The sequence below is a fragment of the Branchiostoma belcheri genome, unplaced genomic scaffold, assembly GCF_001625305.1.
Source record: "Branchiostoma belcheri isolate BF01 breed outbred unplaced genomic scaffold, Haploidv18h27 scaffold9, whole genome shotgun sequence".
Lineage (NCBI taxonomy): Eukaryota > Metazoa > Chordata > Leptocardii > Amphioxiformes > Branchiostomatidae > Branchiostoma > Branchiostoma belcheri.
In genome coordinates this window covers 1,233,956-1,254,531 of record NW_017804575.1, presented here as the reverse complement: position 1 = coordinate 1,254,531, position 20,576 = coordinate 1,233,956, and the positions used below count along the sequence as shown (strand labels likewise).

The following is a 20,576-nucleotide window of genomic DNA, read 5'->3' as shown; positions in this document are numbered from 1 at the left end:
ACCACATGTGAAGCGCCTTGGGTGACTTCACATAAACACGGCCTAAAACTATGTCTGAAATAAGAACTGACTAATGCCGTAATGGAAATCCCTCACTGTGGCTAAAGGACCTCAAGAACGTCGTTGAAAGATTATTAAAAGAAATATGGACTATAATATTGATACTTTATTTTGGGTAAACAAACATGCGTCAACACTTCTGCAAAAGTTCAACAGTTCGTACGTCATGTTATGAAATTAAATGTTGAATGGCAAACTGCTAGATCAGAGAAATATCAAAATTGTAGCGCACATGAATTCCTAAAGGGATCAGGGAGAAATTTGGATGGAAAGCGCAATGTTCCCTTAGACGTTAACCTTTATGAACGGAATGGCTGATTACGATAGCTACTACAGACTGATTTTGCGTTCCACTCCTCTAATCTAATTACGTTTTTATAGGTGCACACGACAAACATGTCTGCGGGGTGAAAGGTCATCATGTTGTGACGGAGTACGCATGCGTTGGTACGTGCACCAGCTGACACCTGCACATCGTATCAAGGTAAGAAAAAGTTACTGTAGCAATTTTTACTGTATTTTTTTTCTAGAAAACCTGAGTATCAAATTATGAAGTGCCCTTGACTGTCTTTGATATCCATATGAAATGTCGATAATATTGGGGCATTCTAGTAAGTTGATCTAAGTTCTGAAGACGACTGTGGATTTTCGTTGGAAAACGCATCTGTCCCAATCGTACACAACATAATACTACTACTGTAAATGTTCACTTGACACAATTCTAAACCTTTGAACAGGGTAAGTCTGATAAAGAATTTGTAAATCTGCTGGATCACTTTTTCGATGTTGGATCCTACCTGTCAATTCATAGTGTTAAGAATTCGTTTTACAAAATACCACGGTGTACATTTCTTGTGCCATTAATTGCAAGGTTGGGTTTTGTGTAAACTGTTTCCAGACACAAACAACTGGCATTTGCGAGATGGTGCACATTTTGCATATATTTGGAGCATTCCTTCTAACAGCTGGAGTCAACAATGGCGGTGAGTGAAGCTATTAATTGTGTTAAGAAGAAAATTAGTCCACAACAAGTAAATTTTATGGATGGCATCCTCCACACACTCCAAATCTAATGCGAGCGGCCCAAAAAAAAGAAGGTTCGTACCTTTTAAAATTTTGACTCAATCATTGTACAAATGGTTTTGATTCAGTGGGAACATCACATATACACAACCAACATCACATATCACTGCATCAAAGTAAGAAACAAAACATTAAATCAAAGCCTTTTCTTGTCTCCTCTCTTCATAGTTATCTGCCATCCACCTTCCGGCATGGCAACAGAAATTTTTGCCCATTTTCGACATGTTGACTACTGTCAGAGGGCAACAGAATTTATTTATTTTTTCCAAAATCAGGCGAAAATTAATGCGCGCGCTGATGTCATCCATAAAAAAATACTTGCTGTTGCCTTATACAAAACGGCAATAGTTCTCTATTGGTCTAATTAAAACCCTGAGATTATATTTGTAGTTACATATACAATGGGACATTACTACAATCATAACCCATGAACTTCATTTTGCCGTTTGATTGCATTTTAGTGTATCATACATAGTGTAACATAAATCGAAATTACGGCAAATGGACCTGATCCCAGATATGATCGCCATGTTGGTTGTATTCCCGCGAGAGTACCTTCTTGACGTGAACGCGCGAGAGCTCGCATGCATCAAAACGAGGCCTCCAGTGCACTCGGATCCCCCCCCCCAAAAAAAAAACCTCTAAACATGGCCTCTCCCACAGACGAACCGAGCGATGTATAATACATTGATATCACCTTGCAACTTGTGCTTGCCTAATATCTTTATTCTTGTAAAATAAGGACTAATCTTTAACTTCCAACATTCGGTTGACTCCATCAACTTTGTTCACGGAATGGACCCGTCTACTCTTTGAACGTGACGTCAGAGACACGTGACCGTATACGTAGTAGCGGGTAATACGTGCCAGATAACTTGTGTCGCCCCCCCGTCTCTGTTCAGGGTGGGTCTGTGAGCCTGTGAAAATTTGGGGTAAGTCCCATTTCTGTAATCTAAGTGTTGGAAATTAAAGCTTAGTCTCTATTTCATAATGACTTGTACCAACACAGATGAACTTTCATGCTATCTTTATTCTTGGTATACGTATTCCTTTGTAGCCAATGAACACGCCTTTGAGGTCCTGCAGACCGGTAACGTCGAGTACGCAGGGGAGAGTTTCTTTGCCATTGAAGCAACACTTAGCTCGCTACAGTCGGCCAGCGAAAACTGGTGCAGGGACTACCAACATCTCTGCGCTTCTTACGGGCTCAGACCCACTGGATGTGGCGAGAAAAGTATCGAGAATGGTGGGGATTATGACGTGTAAGTCTCCCATTGGTGTACCTTTGTTAGCATTCGGAAAATCCCTTTCTGACATTTGGAGAAATCAAGCAAACTTTAAAGTCCTATACTGCACCTGTTCTTCGGATTTCAAGAAAAAAAATCAACATTGTGTAATTCTTCCGGAAAAGGATCAAGCTTACGATTAGCATGAAATGTGCTTGTTGCTTCTTTTACAACGTACCCCTTACGACGGTACTGTTCTTTATCTACCAGAATGATAAGACAGTATATGATGGTATACTGTAGACTATATAAAAATAATTGCTGCCAAATCGAATGATGCATTATGTCATAAACAATTCGTGTTTACCCGGCTTCCCTGTACAGGTGTAGAACAGAGTATAACTCGGACCCGTACATAAACAATGTCTTCAGCTGTCCTCCCAACGTCAGGATGGCTGAGGCCGCCAGCACGGCGTTCTCGGTTATCGCCTCAAGTGAGCGGACCTTCGGCTTTTACCGGTGCAGGAGTGACACCTGTGAGAAAGACATCTCCTTGAGTCAAGAGAGCCTTCGCAAAATCTCTGGCGCCTTGAACGACAGGCATGTTTTCACGCTGTGCAGTGGTACCTACAGTGGTGGTGAGACACAGTTCACAGAGATGTTGCTTTACGATGAACGTACCAAGTAATAAAGATATGCTAAAATAGACGAAATGGCTATGTAGCATATGCAATCTTAGCGAGTAGTCAAGAGAGCCAGTGCTGTGGACAGCACAATTAACCAAGCATCAGTGTAGACGTAGAACCAACGAGCTGTGCTGTTATGCAATGTAGACAAGAATGTAGTGTGTAGCACGGTGGTGATTAACTGATATTTTGCCCCGTACAGCTACAACAATCCCCACCACAACAGCCAGTACACCTTGGACAGTCGCTGTAGCTGAACGCCGTGCCACCACAAGTACCAACACAACGGTGCAACACAACAATAACATCAGTACAGTCACACCAAACCCTACTGACATCAACACAACGGTGCAACACAGCAGTAACATCAGCACAGTTACACCAAACCCTACTGACATCAACACAACGGTGAAACAGAACAGTGACGTCAGCACAGTTACAACAACCTCGGCTGGCATCAGCACAACGGTACAACACAACAGTAGCGTCAGCACGGTTACAACAACCTGGTCTACAGCTACAACTCCTTTGGGAAGTTCCAACACATCTTCCGTAACCACTGGGACCTTCGACGTAACGACGACCAAAGCCATAGCAAGTACAATCACAATAGGTGAGCTCAACAAACCTCCAGCAAATGTTACAGAATGCAAGTAATTACCTCCATGAAAAATGGAGGTATTGTTTTTGGTCTCTCTCTTTTTTTCTCTCTCTCTCTCTGTATCACTGTGTGTGTGTGTGTGTGTGTGTCCACACGCAAAATATTGTTCTGATGAAAAGTGTATAAAATTTGAGTTTAGAAAACCATTAATTATGATAAATTATGGTATGTACAACATTATTTCCATAGTCAATGAGACAAATTTTTCTTAAATGACAAAAACTCATATTTCATGGAGGTATGTGATCTCCGAATTCTTGTATTAAGAGATGTTCTGTTCGATATCTTTGAATACCACAGGGATTTGTTATAACACATTGGACTTACGTGTGAGTGGGTTGAAATCGTTGGGTGTTTTTAAATGAATGATAAACATACCTTAGTAAACACTGTCTCTATACGCATCTCACAGTAATATCTTTTAATACCAGAGGGCCTGTATAATTTGGTGATGGAGGAAGTTGGTCTGGACTTCCTGACGTTTACTTGGAACGTGACGGCGAACTTCACGGTGCACAGTTACCGGGTGCGCTACAGCGTGCTGGGCGGTTCGTACAAGGACCTGGCCCCGCCCCCGGCCGCACACGAGACCCGGGCCTCCTTACGGGGACTCATGCCTGCCACGCCTTACCAGATCAGAGTGACGTCATATGGTGAAGACGGAGGTCTTACTTCTGAAGTCAGCACAATTCAGGCTACAGGTAGATATGTGTAGTCTATCTCAACATTTTCTGCATAAAGGAAGAGATTTGATCACAACACACAAAGTAAGATATGTGTAAATGTTACGATTACATGTATGTGACTATATCATGCTTCTGAACGAATGGATGCAAGTGTGATCCGCTCCAGAGGCGTTTCCAAAAAAAGGAAACAATATCAGAGATGCAATAGAAAATGGGCCTTATCTTCATCTCGTCGTTCCGAAAACGCCCCCTTCCTCATATCATAGTCATCACCACTTGTACGTACCTCATTTTTGGCGACGCCTCCGGGGCAGAGGTATTTTTCACTTGCGGAAATATTTAACTTTAACCACCTGACCCCCACAGACAACATCGTGGTGCACGTATCATGTGACCAGTCACACATGGAGGTGTCCTTCCCCCTTGCCGCCCTTCCCGGGGTGGATGTGGCGGGAATGCATCTCATTAACGCCAGTTGCCTGGCAACCCGCAACGACACGCACGCCACCTTGCGGACAGGTCTGCAGGACTGCGGAACGATTCAAGAGGTGAACTAGTTTGTGATATTCGTCATTTCAAAGCAGAAATTTGGCGCCAGATTTCGTGTAGATCTAAAGTGAAACAATACAGATGTCCGTTAAGATCATGATACATGTCTCAAGATTCTGTCGTCACGAAAATGACTTCTAGAAATCATTTTTTGGCTGGGCGGAACCGTTGGTATAATACTGCGATTGAGTTCCTGGGGAATTAAATCTTGTCAACCAGATAACTCGGCTGGATGGATTGCTTTCATACTTGGTGCGTTGGTAGGGTGTTACAAAAGCTGGAAATGATGATGTTTTCAGCCCCCAGCAGCTTTCCTTGGTACTGCAGCGGAACACAAACATCACTCACATAAAAGAGAATAACGTTGCCGAGGTGTGTTTTAAACGCCACCTTATTATGCATTTTATGATAATCGCAGGTGTACGGGCACGACAAGTTCACGTTCACCAACACGGCTATCGCTGACCCAATCGTGGACGTGAACGGCGTGGTGCGAGGCCAGCCGTTCAGCCGATCCTTCACGTGTACTCTCGTAAGCGTGTTCGACGTGACGTTCACAGACGGCGAGATTCTGTACGTGGTCCCGGATTCTATGTGAGTTCCACTGACTGTACTGATCTCTTTCAGTCTTTGTTTCACTTCATTCTGCGCGTGTGATGTGTTGTAATTAGTGCTGCGTACCTTTTCGTAACATCAGGTACAGGTACAGGTACAGGTACAGAGGTTTAGGTCCAGGTCCGGACCTGTACCTGTACCTGTACCTGAAAATTGACGCGCGTCACATGTTCTACTGAAATTCTTCGATAATGACAAAAACATGAATAAAGTGTTGACAATTTGTCCTGTATCTTTCAAAGAACATTAAATATAACCATGGATGATATAACTAGGTTTCGAATTCCTATCTCACTTCTCACTAGTTCTCAGAGACGGAAACTAAGGTAAATCTCTTTATTTTAACACTGGATGTTCATTTTCCTGGCAGGCCTTCTTGTGTGTAGTGATCAAGTATGATTTTTTGTTCCGGTCCAAAAAACCGGTCCACCAACGTTTCGCTTTTTTCGAACCGGACCGATACTATTTTTCCGGTCCGTACCGGCCCACCTGAACCGGTACGCAACCCTAGTTGTAATCCCTGTCAAAGAGAAACCCGACTCCTCAAGGATTTTACTAACATTGGACAACCAGCATGGTATCTTATTTCTATGTAACTCTTGTTGTACTAGAAAGGCTTCGTATTGTAGGCTATTTGTTGGTACACCTTTAAGTAATCTTGTGTAACATGAGTACATTCTAAAATATACTTCGATCCACAGAGGATACCTGTCAAGTTCTGCCCTTGTTACGATGTTGCTAGCATTCTTCCTTACCCCTAATATTGATTTACAAAATTTAAGATGCACTTGTTCAAAAGGTGACTTCTCATTTAATCCAGTCTTGCCCCCCCAAAAAAACCAATACAACTTCCCAGGCCTTGTAATGTTATAACGGGTTATGTGGCTTGATCGCATATGACGATGCAAAAGTGCGAATTCTTTTAACGGTCCAAAGAGAAACTGAAACTACCAATACCACTGGTCTGTTCGGCTGCTGAGGTCACATTTCCAGACCGGGGCCCGGGCGGGCTGTTTCGATGAACAAAAAATCAATAATTTATATCAATGATATATGCAGCTAGTTGCCATTATCAATTTTTAAAACTTTTTTGTGCTTTGTTGTCTTTTATATCATATTTTTCGTTCCATAAGACTGCCCGTTCGGGCCCCGGTTTGGCAATGTGACCTCAGCATTAGATACAGTTTACTGGAGTTATATGTGTTAGAATAGATAACTTTCAGCTACAGTGATGGCCAGATCAGATCAGTTACCATTGTTTCTTACTCTAGAATGCTTACACTAACGATATTTCTTCTTTGTTCCATACTCCTGTTTTATGGTGATGTCATAACAAGTGAGATTATCCAGCCTGAAACTAGATTCTTGGAGACAGTGGATGGCCTGGCAGTCTACCCGCCTTTGTACGCAAACAACCTTCTTAATTCTGTACCCATCAAGTAAACAAGCAAACAAACAAACAATAACAAATTCAATTCTTTGTATAATCAATAATAATTAATAACCTTTATTGTACATTCATGCCCTATCGGGCTAAGTACAGGTGAACAGATGAAATAGGTAATATACATGTTTGTATTACAAACAGCTCTAAAACTACTCTAATACAGAGGTTCGGCTTCTTCTCGTTTCTTTGTGATGTTAAAAATATAATTTGAGAACCAATAGTTTGTACTTATGAACCTGCTTTTCGAATTCGGACAACTCTCCAGTGTCAATGGCAAAAGATAGTGGATGCTACCTGAAACGTCTGGCCGTTTTCACATGGATGTGTAAACTTCACCGAAGCAAAATGAAATACATTTCAGTCTTCTTAGTTTCACCATCAAGTTGTCTCTAACAGTATTTCTTATTCTTATTTGATATTATATTGCTTTTTTCTGAATTCCACAAGTTTTCATTTGTACATTGATTTGATCTGGCCATTTAGGATAGAAAGTATCTGACGATGCTCGTTTCCTCTGTTGAAAAGGTTTGCGATCGATGTGGAGGACGCCAACAGCACGTTTGTGTTTGACATGCATCTGTACACGTCACAAGACTTTGTGCACAGCTATGAGCCCCTGGATTACCCCTTACAGGTCAGTGAAGCCCAGAAGTTCAGTATACTTGATTACTTCTTCTTAAATACAATACGGCATGGCCTTTACCAATTTATATTGTCTCCCATTTATGGTTAATTCCTTCTGTGACAAGTTCTGTGCAAGTTCTTGAAGCTTAGGCCACACCGACTTAATTTTATGGATGACATCCTCTGAAGACCCCCAAACTAGTGCGCGCGGATGAATTGCATTTTTATTTTTGGCCGGAATTTTTTTTTATTCGCCCGCGCGCACTAGTTTGGGGGTCTTCAGAGGATGTCATCCATAAAATAAAGTCGGTGTCGCCTTATAGACGCTTTCATGGAAATTACGACGTATTCGTCCATCTCCAGGTTCTGCCGTCTGATCGGCTGTACTTCGGACTGTCCTCCCGGACCGCGTTGTCAAACATGGAGCTGTTCGCACTGGACTGTCTGGCAACACCAACCGTAGACATGAGCGCCGAGCCCAAGGTTTATATCATTCGAAACGGGTACGTATATATCCAAACTCTAATCTCCAAACAGGTCTTTCGGTGGCTACAAATAGCCTCTACCAGGCTTCGGGAGGCGGCTGGACGCGGCAAAATGTTCTCTTCCAGCAGACAAACTCCCCTGGCATGTTATCTCTCTATTTGCCCGATTTCTACTCTTTCCAGCCGCCTCCCGAAGCCTGGTAGAGGCTAGCTACAAAGACAGCTCATCAAATTTGCCAGGCTGTGTCCATGTTAGGCTGACGTCATAACGTAAAAAAATATACCAGTACAAAAAAAGAAAGACCGACAAAAACGCCTAAAACCACGCCAAAATAAGCCAACTCAAAATCAGCCAACGCATCTTTAACCTCTGCTTGGAGCGTATGCAAACTCCACTCTACGTAGCTACCGTACCGAATAGTTTATACACACAAACGCACGCACGCACCCGCCACACACACACATACTCACAAACATACACACACACACACACAGACACACAGACACACAGACACACAGACACACAGACTACATGTACACACAAAAAAGCACAGACACACACACATACATGTACACACACATACATGTACACACACATACACACAAACATACACACACAGAAACACACACACACACACACATACATGTACACACACAAAAAAAACAGACACACACACATACATGTACACACACACACACACACACAAAACACACACACATACACGAAACACACACAAAGCATGCCGTTCAACCTCCCCTTTATCCATTCTTTTTTATTTGTTATTGTTTTATACAGTTGCAAAATCGACCCGACGCTGAAAATTCACAGTGATCCGAGTGACCCGATGACCTTGCAGTTCTCTATCATGTCCTTCACTTTCCCGAACTCCACCGACAACGTGGTGAGTTTTCTTTTACACACACCACTCTCAGGCAGAAACGTCTGTGTGATACTATATAATCCAAATACAATTCACCAATTTCACACTTCCCATAATGCCTAGTAAAGATCACGGATATGACGTATGACCACCCCCCTCCCCCTTCCTCGATGTAATATTTCCAACAAGTTCTATCGACAAACTGGTCAACTATATTGTTTTGAATTATTTAATAATAATATCTAGTATAAAGCGCATGCCATGATTGCATTTTTGTTGGAATTAGAGAAAATGACGTACCTTCTGTCGTTCTACCTTCTACCGAAGACTGTCCTACTCGCTCGGTCGCATTACGTATATCTGCTTCATACGTCATATCCCATCCATATCCGTGATCTTTACTAGGCATTATGGGAAGTGTGAAATTGGTGAATAGCACTGTGTCTACTCAAGGAGGTTCTTGGTCTACTCAAAACCACACCAATTTAATTTGTTGTTTCTCTGATTTTTTCAGAAAAAATATGAAGCGACAGGGCGAAATAGAAAAATTAAAAAAAAAAAGGCCAAGGCACCCTATGATAGCCGGAAATGTATACGATATGGGCCATAAAGTCAACATACCAGGCTGGTTTATGACTATAATATAAAACAATAGATTTAGAACTTTTAATAAAACGAAGTTGCATTGTAACATTGAAACACTTTGAAAACTGGGAAGAAAAGGATTTTCTTTAACCATTGGGGCCAATACATGTGTTCATTGAGCATTTTGCAGTTGATTTAGAACCTAATTTTTCTTTTTTGCAAATCAGAAAAAAAGAAAGAATGGACAAGGCGAATCCGAGAAACTACGAATTAAATTGATGTGGCCAAATTTCAATTCCAATTTTGCCGCCTTGAAACTGCAATGGATACCTTTAAGCTCTGTCAAAAATGTGCTCTTATTGCTTGTTCCTTTCCCAGGTGTACCTGCATTGTAGCATGATGCTCTGCATGATCGACGACAGGAATTCTCGTTGTGCGCAAGGATGTATACAAGAACAACCTGACCAGCGGCGCAGGCGCAGAGGAGCCTCCTGGCAGAACCCGGATGTTGGCACGTGTGAGAGTTGTCATCAGCATCAGACGGCGTCCATCAGCCAAGGACCACTCATACTTCTCCCAGGATACACCGCGAAAGGTCTTTCCAGACGCTTAAGCCCTGTTCAGACGAAAGCGGTGAAAGCGCATTGCATGTGGATTCCACCGAGGCAGGATTCTAGTGGCCCCATCATGCTAAAAGCTCTAAATCGCATTGAAAGTGCCTCGATCCCAAATAAACCACCTCGGGAGGTAGTTTCGAACCGGCTTCAACGCATTCAGTCTGAACGCAATGTGTCTTCACTGGTTTACTTTACATATTGACCCGGTCATGGATTACGGGGTGATATTTCAGCAATGATTGTAGTTTAGCCAAATCGTGCTTGGACACGATTCCGAAGGACCAGATGTGAGGAATGTGATTTACCCGAATCACGATTCTACCGGTTTCGTCTGAATAGGGCTTTAGTGATCCTGCCTGATTTATTGATATCATGAAATCTTAGAAAAAAATTGTTCTTTGGAGATAAATTCTGTTTGCATTTAAACTACTGCCCTGTGAATTCAAATAGGACCTGTTGTACAACTTTTCCTCACAGATGTATATTTCATGATAACTTGGAATAACGATGATTATGTTGATATTATCATATAGTCAGAAGACGTCGACCAATCAGAAGGCTCCATTTAAATATTCCCATTGGTTATCAGGCCGTAACCTCAAAAGTGGTCGGTTACTAGAATAACCGACCACTTTTTGGCCCGTCGCTACGCTCACTCGGTGGTTTATTCGGTAGTTATCGTACCTGACCAGGGATTGTTTCACCATGCACACCTCGGGGCAGCTGGGCAGTAACATTTTATTATCTCCTCCCTACAGAAAGGACCGCTCTCGCCATGCCTATCTCCCTGGGTGTTGTGGCTGGAATCGCAGCCGTTCTACTGGTGGCGGTTGTAGCGCTGACAGTCCAGTACCGCCGTGCCCTCGCTGCACGATAGGTAAGACGGTACCCTGGATGCCAAAACTAGTATCGGGCCGTTAGCCGTTTTCCTTCGGCAGCCAAGAGCCCTTCGCCTTAAATTACCGCTACGGGGGAGTTGAGCCCGAGGGGTTTGTCCGGCCCTAGAACTAGCCAAACTCCCCCCCGGGCTAGACTCCCCCGTAGCGGTAATTTACACCAGCGGGCGAAGGACTCTTGCGGCCCGGAAAACGAGTTCTGGCTTCCAGGGTAGTAAGACGGTAGATTTCTTACCTGTCAAAATCAAGGCGCTTTCATTAAAAAATACAGCACGTCGGCAGAACGTACTGCATGCGCCGTACAAACCCTAGTTTTTTCACCGTTTTCGTTGGATGTTCGGTCAACATTGCATCAGAATTTTTCCTCACTTCGCTCAGGTGAAAATGAGTATTGTATTGTCCCCTGTGTTGGTGGCAGCATTAATATAAGTTTGTAAGTTTGAAAAACTTGAGTGTGCCGTCACCACGTCTTGTGATTACATGTTGGAAACTATTTTTAAAAAATAATTTTTCCCGTTCCAGACGATATCTTTTCCGACACAACATTTGGAAACTACAATCGCGATGTCCACCTAAAAAAACGAATACGACCTTATATTAGACGTTCTGCCGAAGTGCTATGCACAATACACTGTGGATTTCGTGGTGCAATATACTATGTGTATTCAAACGACCGATGATGACGTAATAATCGTCAGCTATATTGGCGGTTGATACGTTACTGGATTATCAATTATCACACAGTGATGCAGAAAGAGAATAATTCTACACATCAAGTTATAATCATTAAAGGGGCATTATGCAACATTTTTGCACCAAAAATTGAAATATTCTATTTAAAGAAATATTCGTGTAATGGTAATTTGCTCTCACTTTTCAACATATTTGTGCAACCAATCTTACGTTTCTGACATTTATGGTTGGCACTAAAAACATATTCCACATAAGGCGCGCTAAGTTTGTGGTACCACCACAAACTACCAAAATGTAAACAAACATGGCTGACAGCTGTGTTTCAAACCTTTAAACACACTCGTAAGGCATCTACACTTCCTAAATGGCACGTATTTGCAATGGAGTAGGGTTGATCCAAATTAGTATGTAAAGAAATGACGAGAAAATTTACTATTGTTATCGCCGTAAAGTTACATAATGCAGCTTTAACAGTATGTACTTTGTTCTTGTATACTAGGTCACTAGTACTGCAGTTAGCAGTCAAGGAGGAAGGTCTAAGCTAACGCTGAATGGCTTAAACTTCGTGGGAAAGGAAGACTGTTGAATCACACGTACCCTGGGTGCCAAACTAGTATCGGGCCGTTAGCCGTTTTCCTTCGGCAGCCAAGAGCGCCGAAGGAAAACGGCTAACGGCCCGATACTAGTTTGGCACCCAAGGTAAATCACACGATACTTTCTTATAAAACTCGATAGAATCGTACTGCAATGTTTACACTTATCAATCACTAATCATCATACTAAATTCTAATGCATATAACTTTCTATATACTGCTACTTAGAATCGTATTCCCTTATGTACAGTTGTAAAGATACAAATGATATATGTAATATTTATTATTGAATTTCAATCTCTTTGAACTTTTGAGCCTATACTGACTATATGCAGCTAGAAGAATATCGATATGCTTATGGCAATGGTGATTCCCATAGTATACACATATAGACACATATAAGCAAATTTGTATAGAATCTTCCATTTTGTATAGGGGTACTTTAGTCATTAAAATATTGAATCACTAGCACCTCCTTCGGGCTCGTGGTCTTTATTACCTTCGCCTTCGAAGCTTCGCCTATTATTAAAACGCCTGGATGGATTGTCTTGATATTTGTCAGGCGGGTAGGTCTTGGTGAGACCTGGAACTGATTATAGATTTTGGCCCCCTGGCGGCTTGTCATGGTACTGCAGCAGAACTTCCGGTTTTGATGTCTCATGATCCAGGCATGCTATGGTCACAAAATTTACATGGTAGATAGCTCTTGTGTTGGAGATGAAGTGACATGAGTTTGAGCCCACTAGCTGCTTGCTCTGAAACTGCAGGGGCGTTTGTTGAAAAATGTTTAAAGGAGGATACTTCGGGGGATTAATGTATACTTTCTTAGTCATAAGAAAGTCATTTGGCGAAGGTATGAGATCTTGGAACTCTAGTTGTAGGTTGTGACTGACTTGGTGATTAAGATCGTTTTTACACAGGTTTTCAAAACAGCCCTGCTTTAATGTTAGTATTAGAAATGTGAAACTGATAATCTATTTACGAAAACAACTTCAATCATTCTAAAACAGGTTAGAGATTTGAAAATCCTTCGCCTATAAGCTTGTAGCCTTGTATCTAAATTTTCTATTTTTAGGAAAATATAATTTTGCAGTATGACGGGGGTCAGAATCATCTGCACCTGTCAGTGGGGACCCCTAGCGATTCAAATTTTTGTTGCCCTTGCATACGGGGTTTCTTGCAATGATAACTTTAGCCGTTTGGTGACGCTTTTTCTAGTCCGTCTGTAGGATGTACTTAAATTCTTGTGGAAGTAATCAGGAAAACCCGTAGTAAGCGCTACATAACAACAAAGAAACCTTTCTTTGGGGAACTTCGAGAGTGAAAGACGGGAATGCCATGAAAGTGAAAGATATTGGCCAGCAAAAGCGGAATAAGTGCAAGGAAAAGCAAAAATACGAATAAGAAATGATGATGTTTCATGCCCGTAGCCAGGGAGTCCACTTCTTGGTCCACTTTTCAGCTAAAGGTCCAAGATTTCTCTTAAGATGGACTGATACGTATCACCAGCAGGCTTGGAACGTATAAAAACTGCCTACTTTGTCATTGAATAAGAAGTTATCTCTGTTTTTTTCTTTGAAATCCTCTCAAAAACGCAGGAAATGCCATTTCAGAAGGTTCATTTTTTTTTACAATTTTCCGGGGGACCCCCCTAGGAACCTCGCGCCTACGGCGATCGCTGGTCCCCTCAAGCAGTGGGAAGAACCCCCCCATTCAAAATCCTGGCTACGGCCATGTGTTTACGAGTATGAAAGGCATAACGTCATAACCTACGATAACCCCGGCACTTGGCCTCCAGCATGTTGACCTTTGTCTCCTCGGCAAACAGCGCGGGAAGTCAGGAATTGTTCGGCTGACGGGCAGTTTTTATTGTGTGGGCCGTTAGGGGCACATGTACAGCCGCCATGGACGTCCAGATGGTGTCGGTGCGATTTCTTCCCGCAGTGGTTTTGTTTTGTACTCAGCTTTGCTTCGCCGTTACGGAGGAAGGTAAGAGGCACTTCTTATGCTGTTCTTGTATATAAAACGGATCCATTTTAATAGTACAATATGTGCGGAAGCTTGTTCTGTGAGTCACCATTTTCACTTTGCCTTTGTTTGCTCAATGGTGGGTATATAGTAGATTTATTCATCAGTAAAAAAACTCGTAGCGCCATGGCGTTATTTCTACATAGTCTCTAGCAGACTAACTACGCTGGCTATATATAGGACAATATTTGCCAGGGGAGTTTGGCCGCCTTGGGGTTTGACTGGCCGCTTCGGAGGGAAAGAACCAACCTTCCACGGCCGGACTCCCCTGGCCAATTTTACTCTCCTTTTTGTCGAATTCTACGATCCGTATTCCTGTAGAAAGGCCTGGTGGAGGCTAATTTCTACAGCTTTACATGTGTTCTGACTGCCTGTTATGGTTCTAACTGGGCTGGTGTGTCCAAATCTCTGAGCGGAAGGCATCAGGAAATCTGTTGTTTATCACAGTGGACATTTCCTCAAGGTGCAACCTGTCCTACTACCGAACTCTAGCCCCACGTACCGACGATTGTACGTTTGCAACAACCATAAACTTCCTATTTTTCTCTCACCGTTAAAATTACATCAAGCCTGAACGAAGGCAAATGTTGCTTGATGTGACTTTGTAACGCCTGGCTGTGCGGTTAGCCCTAGTGGTGAAAAGCATACACCAGTGGTTATAGGTTACGTATTTGCAACAATATTTACCTAATGTCTGAACGGGGGCACTCGAGTCAAAACATAAAAACAGCACTGACTGTTATATACCCACTTATTTACTTCTCCTTTCCGTCCCTAGTGGGACATATGTGTGTAATACAGTATACCCTCTTAGTTGAAACCATCTCTCAGTATACGGTCATTTCTGGAACAAGATGACACAAAGAATTACTAAAATCTATTTGGGTAACAATTGGACCATTATTGGTGTTTTTTCTGAGCCAGCCCAATAATTTATAACATAACAGCATGTGCGAAAAGTGTATGTAGGAACCGTCTGTTTAAAGCGACCGTTTTGTCCATGTCTGTGCGGTTTCCTGCTAAGCCTATCACGTACCAGCCATAGCCCCGAACTCAGCGGATGTCTCCAGGCACTGTTAGGCCACACGGACTTAATCATTAAGGGGAATCATATGGATGACATCCTACGAAGACCCCCAAACTAGTGCGCGCGGGGGAATAAAAAAAATTCCGGCCAAAAATATAAATGCTTCTTAACCACAGGAATACAAAGCTGGTATTGTTAATTTGCGGCAGTACACAGCGACGTATACGACAAGCCGGCACATGCTGGCTTTTTGCGCCATTTATGAATCGGCACTGTACGTATGTACTGAGTTCTTGATTCGTGGAGCGTCGGTAGCCTGGGTGCCAGGCTCCGTATTGTCGCTAACCACCATGGACTACCCAGACCTAGAGCCAGGCCAGAGCCTCGGTGGACGTGATCTTTTTTTTTTTTTGAGAAGAGGCGAAAATCAATGCGCGCGCGGATGTCATCCATAAAATTAAGTCGATGTGACCTTATTGAATTTAGACGGGCAAATGTAGTCATGGTTTGGGGTGTAGTTGTCAGAATCATCATAGTATTTGTCAAAATATTTGACAAAACTAAACAGATGGAGCGAGGAGAGAGCATGCACTGCTATTATTCATTTATAGGGGTTGGATGTTGTATACATACATAATAGATACAGTACTTTACATCGTTTCTCTTGATTGATTATGTCATAACAAGAAATGGCATTTACCCTTGGTTAAAGTAGAGTTTACATTTGTCAGTTAAGGAATTATTAACAAAGCAAAGTAACTAATTAATGAAGTTTCTTAGCTTTAACTTTTTTCGTTTGTTAGGCTAACCGCGTGAAATAGTATTATGGACGTTTATGAAACAATTCATAGTTGTTGTTTTTTATTTGTTTGTTTATTTATTAAACAATTCATAGTTGTTGTTTTTTATTTGCACATGCATATAAAAACAATACAGAACGTAAATATATCACTTGTGGCTTCTGTCTTTGCAGCATGCATTTCTCCACTTGGGATGGAATCAGGTGACATATCACGTGATCAAATCACGGCTTCGTCCAGAGACTGCGCCAACGACTGCGGGATGACGTCATTTGGTCGTCTCCATGGCAACGACTCGTGGTACCCTGACAAGTTCGCAACCACTGAGTGGATACAGATAGACTTGCTTGAGGTGAAAAGCGTCACGGGAATTCAGACACAAGGTCACCAGAGGTCAAATACGACCTACTTTGTGAGTTCCTTCAAACTCCAGTCTTCGAACAAGGCGACTGATGATTGGACGACGTATGGAAACTCCACGTACCCAAAAGAGGACGCTGTGAGTAACTTGAACTTCCCGCCACTTTTGATGATGTTGTCCTTTCATAGTACTATGCAGTTTTTGGCTTCAGGGCCTGGAAACCAGATTTTTCAGTCACTTATGTACATACTACAGTACTTTGAAACAACACTGTCCCAATGGAGCAAAAATGCCCCAAATTCTGACGATAAACAGTTACTGGAAGGACCTGAGTTGATTTTAAGGGTACCACCCAGAAAATAAATGACTAATCTTAGGGCTTGCTTGTTTTGAATGCCTTAAGTATGAAATTCTGATTTAAATGTGCTAATGTGAAGCAGTATGTGTTAATATCATACAGATTGCCTTATTCAGAGTATTTCCAGTTTTGCCACCCTGAAGTTGCATTGGATGCCTTTAAGCCATTTTAAAATTAAAACGTGAATGTTAACCATTTGTTCCTCAGATATTTGACGGTAACAGGGATGCAGACACGGTCAAAGAAAACCTGTTGGATCCACCCATACTGGCCAGGTACATCCGGGTCCTTCCCTGGACCTGGTCTCCTAACGGCGTTTCTCTCCGACTGGAGCTCCTGGGGTGTGAACAAGGTGGGAAATTCGATTTTAGGCCACACCAATTTAAATTTTTGGTTAACGGATTTTTCTAGAAAAATAATGGAGCGGGCGAGCGTAAAAAAAATGAAAATAAAAACAGGCCTGGGCATCCTATTATGGCCCAAAATGGTACGATAGGAGCCATGAAGCCAACACACCAGGCTGGTTCAAAATTTAACCAATGAATTTTGAACTTTTATTGATACCACTGCATTGAAAGATGGAATAACTGTGACAACTAGGAAGAAAAGGACTGTTTTCAACTGTTAAGGGCCAAATATGAGCATTTTGCAGTCGATTCTTATCAAGTTATTTTTCATACTTGAATAAATGGTGGTATATTTATGGTTATTGGTTCAACAATGGAGATTGAAAACAATTGAGGGAAAGTTTTGATCATAAACAAATAAAAAAGAGCTTTAAAATTTAATAGTACCATTAACACTGTTCCTTCTTAATTTAGACAATGACTATGAAACTACTAACAATGAGAACGTTATCGTTGTCTTAGAACATACAATTACCACAACGACGACGGAAGCGACTCAAACCGTTGCCATAGCAACAAACGTGGGGACACACCCTCACAGGACCACCAACACTGAAGTTCCTGTGACGACCAACACGACTGGTCAGAGCACAAATCAAACGTCCGCACAAACCGAGCGCCCGGGTTTGACGCGAACTTCTTTCCCAATAGGTACGTTCAAAGGCAGTACAATGGTATTGTAGATAGGGTTGTTATAGCCTGACTAAATCTGCGCTCCTAGCGGCCGGCCCGGTATTACACGGGGCGGCTGGTGTAATACCGGGCCGGCCGCTAGGAGCGCAAATTTAGTCAGGCTAGGGTTGTTTTGTTTCCCGAAGGAAAACATATTGTTTTTACTCAGTTTCTTCCTCCTCCTCTTCTAGTTCCAAACACTAACTTCTGACCTGGCCAATGACATGATTTGTCGACGTCTGTCACCATGGTGACTGGTGTTGGCTTACATAATGTTGCAGTTTCATGGTCTGCTCTACTCCTGGCACCATATACTCGTAGTACATGTATGTGAATGTGTTTGCGTAAGAATTAACAGGGCAGACCATGTCCGAAGGTAAATATTATGCATTTGCTTTGCAAATGTTACTTCTCTAGTTGACTCAGAAATAGAATCTAAAGGTTCTGGGTTCGAGTCCCTGGCAGGCCGTACAATTGTGATATCTGTTCTATGTCTTACTTGAGGTTATGGAGCATGTTATGTATGTTTTATGGAGACATTTGCTGATGACATTTTCGCATCATAGAATGAAGTGCAATTTAATATCTTTTGATTGATTGAAACATTTCAAAGAAAGAATGTATTCGTAAATGCCATGTATCATGTCTTTGTTAACTTGGGGATAATGCCAACAGTTTAGTTTTTATCACGAAGGGTTTCTTCAGTGTAGTGAAGACTGTAAAAATGAAAATTATTCAGTCTTCAAAAGCATTACTATCTTTTCTCGTCTATGCCTTACTTGAAGTTATGTGTCATGTTATGCATGTTTTATAGAGACATTTGCTATAACCCGTTGAAATACACATGGTCTGCTACTTGTCTATTGAACTAATCTCCAAGCAGATCTTTCGGTGGCAAGACAGTATCCATTGGCCAGAGGAGTGTCCATTAGCCTTCGGTGGCTAATGGATACTCCTCTGGCCAATGGATACTGTCTTGCCACCGAAAGATCTGCTTGGAGATTACTATTGAACCATTGAAATGTCTTACTAGGTTATCTCATTTTTTTTATTGTTCACACATGTACATTTCAAATAAAAAATATAAGGACAATGTAGAGACCTAGATGTTAGCATTCTGATCTTCCGTCCCAACATTGACCTGTGCTTTGGTCTGTATGGTAACAGATGCAGTCATAGGAGGCACGGTAGGGGGCGTTCTTGGTCTGATTCTGCTAGTAGCTGTCGCTGTCGCCGTTGCCAAAAAAAGGTAAGTACACTGTACACGATATTGGTTATTTCCAAGCGTTCCGTCTCTATCTCTCTGTCTTTTTATCTATCTATCTATCTATCTATCTACCTATCTATCTATCTATCTATCTATCTATCTATCTATCTATCTATCTATCTATCTCTGTGTGTATATGTCTCTTTATCTCTCTCCCCTCTCTCCCTCTCTCTTTCTCTTTATCGCTCCCTCCCCCTCTAGCCCCCTCTCTCTCTGTATATCTCTCTTTATCTCTCTTTCTATCGCTCTCTCCCCCCTCTAGCTCCCCCTCATTCCCTCTCTGGATCTCTTTACTTCTCTCTCTCTCTCTTCCTCTCTCTCTCTCTCTCTGTATCTCTCTCTGTCTCTCACCCTCTGTCTCTCTTACTCGCTCTCTCTCTCTCTCCCTCTCTCTCTGAAGCTATCACATGTAATGAATTGCTATTGGTATTACATAGCTGATCCATAGACTCTATGATATCATTTCCTCTTTACGTAAGCTTTCTATCCCCCCCTAGAGTGGCCTCCCGGGACAGTTACCCCGTCTTCACCAACCCCATCTACAACAAAACCACCCGGCCGTTAGACAGCAACAGGAACCAGCCTCGGGCTACGCCGGGGTCACTTGAGGAGATGGAGGAATTTGTCGTGAACCAAACATACAGGGGTCCACGGTGAGTTGGACAGTATTTTGGTGACGCCTCAGGAGCGGAGCCGATTTCTTATACGCATTTGATGTTGTTATGAAATAAAGACAAAGCTTTAACTTCCAACACTTAGATTACAAAATTGGGACTTACCCCAAATTTTCGGTTGACTCCATCAACCTTGTTCACGGAATTGACCAGTCTACTCTTGGAACGTGACGTCAGAGACACGTGACCGTAGTAGCGGGTTATACGTGCCAGATAACTTGTGTCGCCCCCCGTCTCTGTTCAGGGTAGGTGTGCAATTCTGTAATCTAAGTGTTGGAAGTTAAAGCTTAGTCTTTATTTCATAATGACTTGTACCAACACAGACTAGTGAACTTTCATGCATTTGATGTTGTATTTTGCCACAACACATAAGGTAACAGTTCTCCATCAAAGTAGGACTGTTTCCGCAAACTTATGATGAGCACCTCTCGTACAATGCTGGAAGAAGGAAGTTGAGCCTAACCTAGTTTGCAGGTGTTGCCGGTACGGGCCAAGTTTTCTGATCGCACGCACGTGGTTCTCTGGCCCCCAGACAATGCCAGATGTATCCAATCAGAAAAAAATGCAAATTAGAAGATTGCAAATGGGCCCCTAT

At 42.3% G+C, this 20,576-nt stretch overlaps 2 protein-coding genes across 2 annotated transcripts in view; both read left to right on the top strand.

The window, feature by feature from the left end:
• The first annotated feature begins 962 nt into the window (after positions 1 to 962).
• On the top strand, positions 963 to 11,082 carry LOC109487589. Its single transcript, XM_019791595.1, has 13 exons — positions 963 to 1,043; positions 2,201 to 2,405; positions 2,754 to 3,007; positions 3,258 to 3,668; positions 4,148 to 4,417; positions 4,769 to 4,950; positions 5,370 to 5,545; positions 6,904 to 7,005; positions 7,539 to 7,647; positions 8,001 to 8,140; positions 8,919 to 9,024; positions 9,967 to 10,183; positions 10,964 to 11,082. The coding sequence occupies exons 1-13, from the start codon at positions 983 to 985 to the stop codon at positions 11,080 to 11,082; spliced, it is 2,352 nt and encodes a 783-aa protein (XP_019647154.1). The 5' UTR covers positions 963 to 982.
• A 3,093-nt stretch (positions 11,083 to 14,175) lies between these two features.
• LOC109487588 (discoidin, CUB and LCCL domain-containing protein 2-like) overlaps positions 14,176 to 20,576 on the top strand; it is a 6,823-nt gene continuing 422 nt past the window's right edge. The window contains exons 1-6 of the mRNA XM_019791594.1: positions 14,176 to 14,376; positions 16,416 to 16,741; positions 17,169 to 17,313; positions 17,831 to 18,019; positions 19,208 to 19,289; positions 19,805 to 19,960. Of these exons, the coding sequence (XP_019647153.1) occupies positions 14,292 to 14,376; positions 16,416 to 16,741; positions 17,169 to 17,313; positions 17,831 to 18,019; positions 19,208 to 19,289; positions 19,805 to 19,960 (983 nt within the window). The 5' untranslated portion in view covers positions 14,176 to 14,291. The remainder of the gene's footprint in view (positions 14,377 to 16,415; positions 16,742 to 17,168; positions 17,314 to 17,830; positions 18,020 to 19,207; positions 19,290 to 19,804; positions 19,961 to 20,576) is intronic.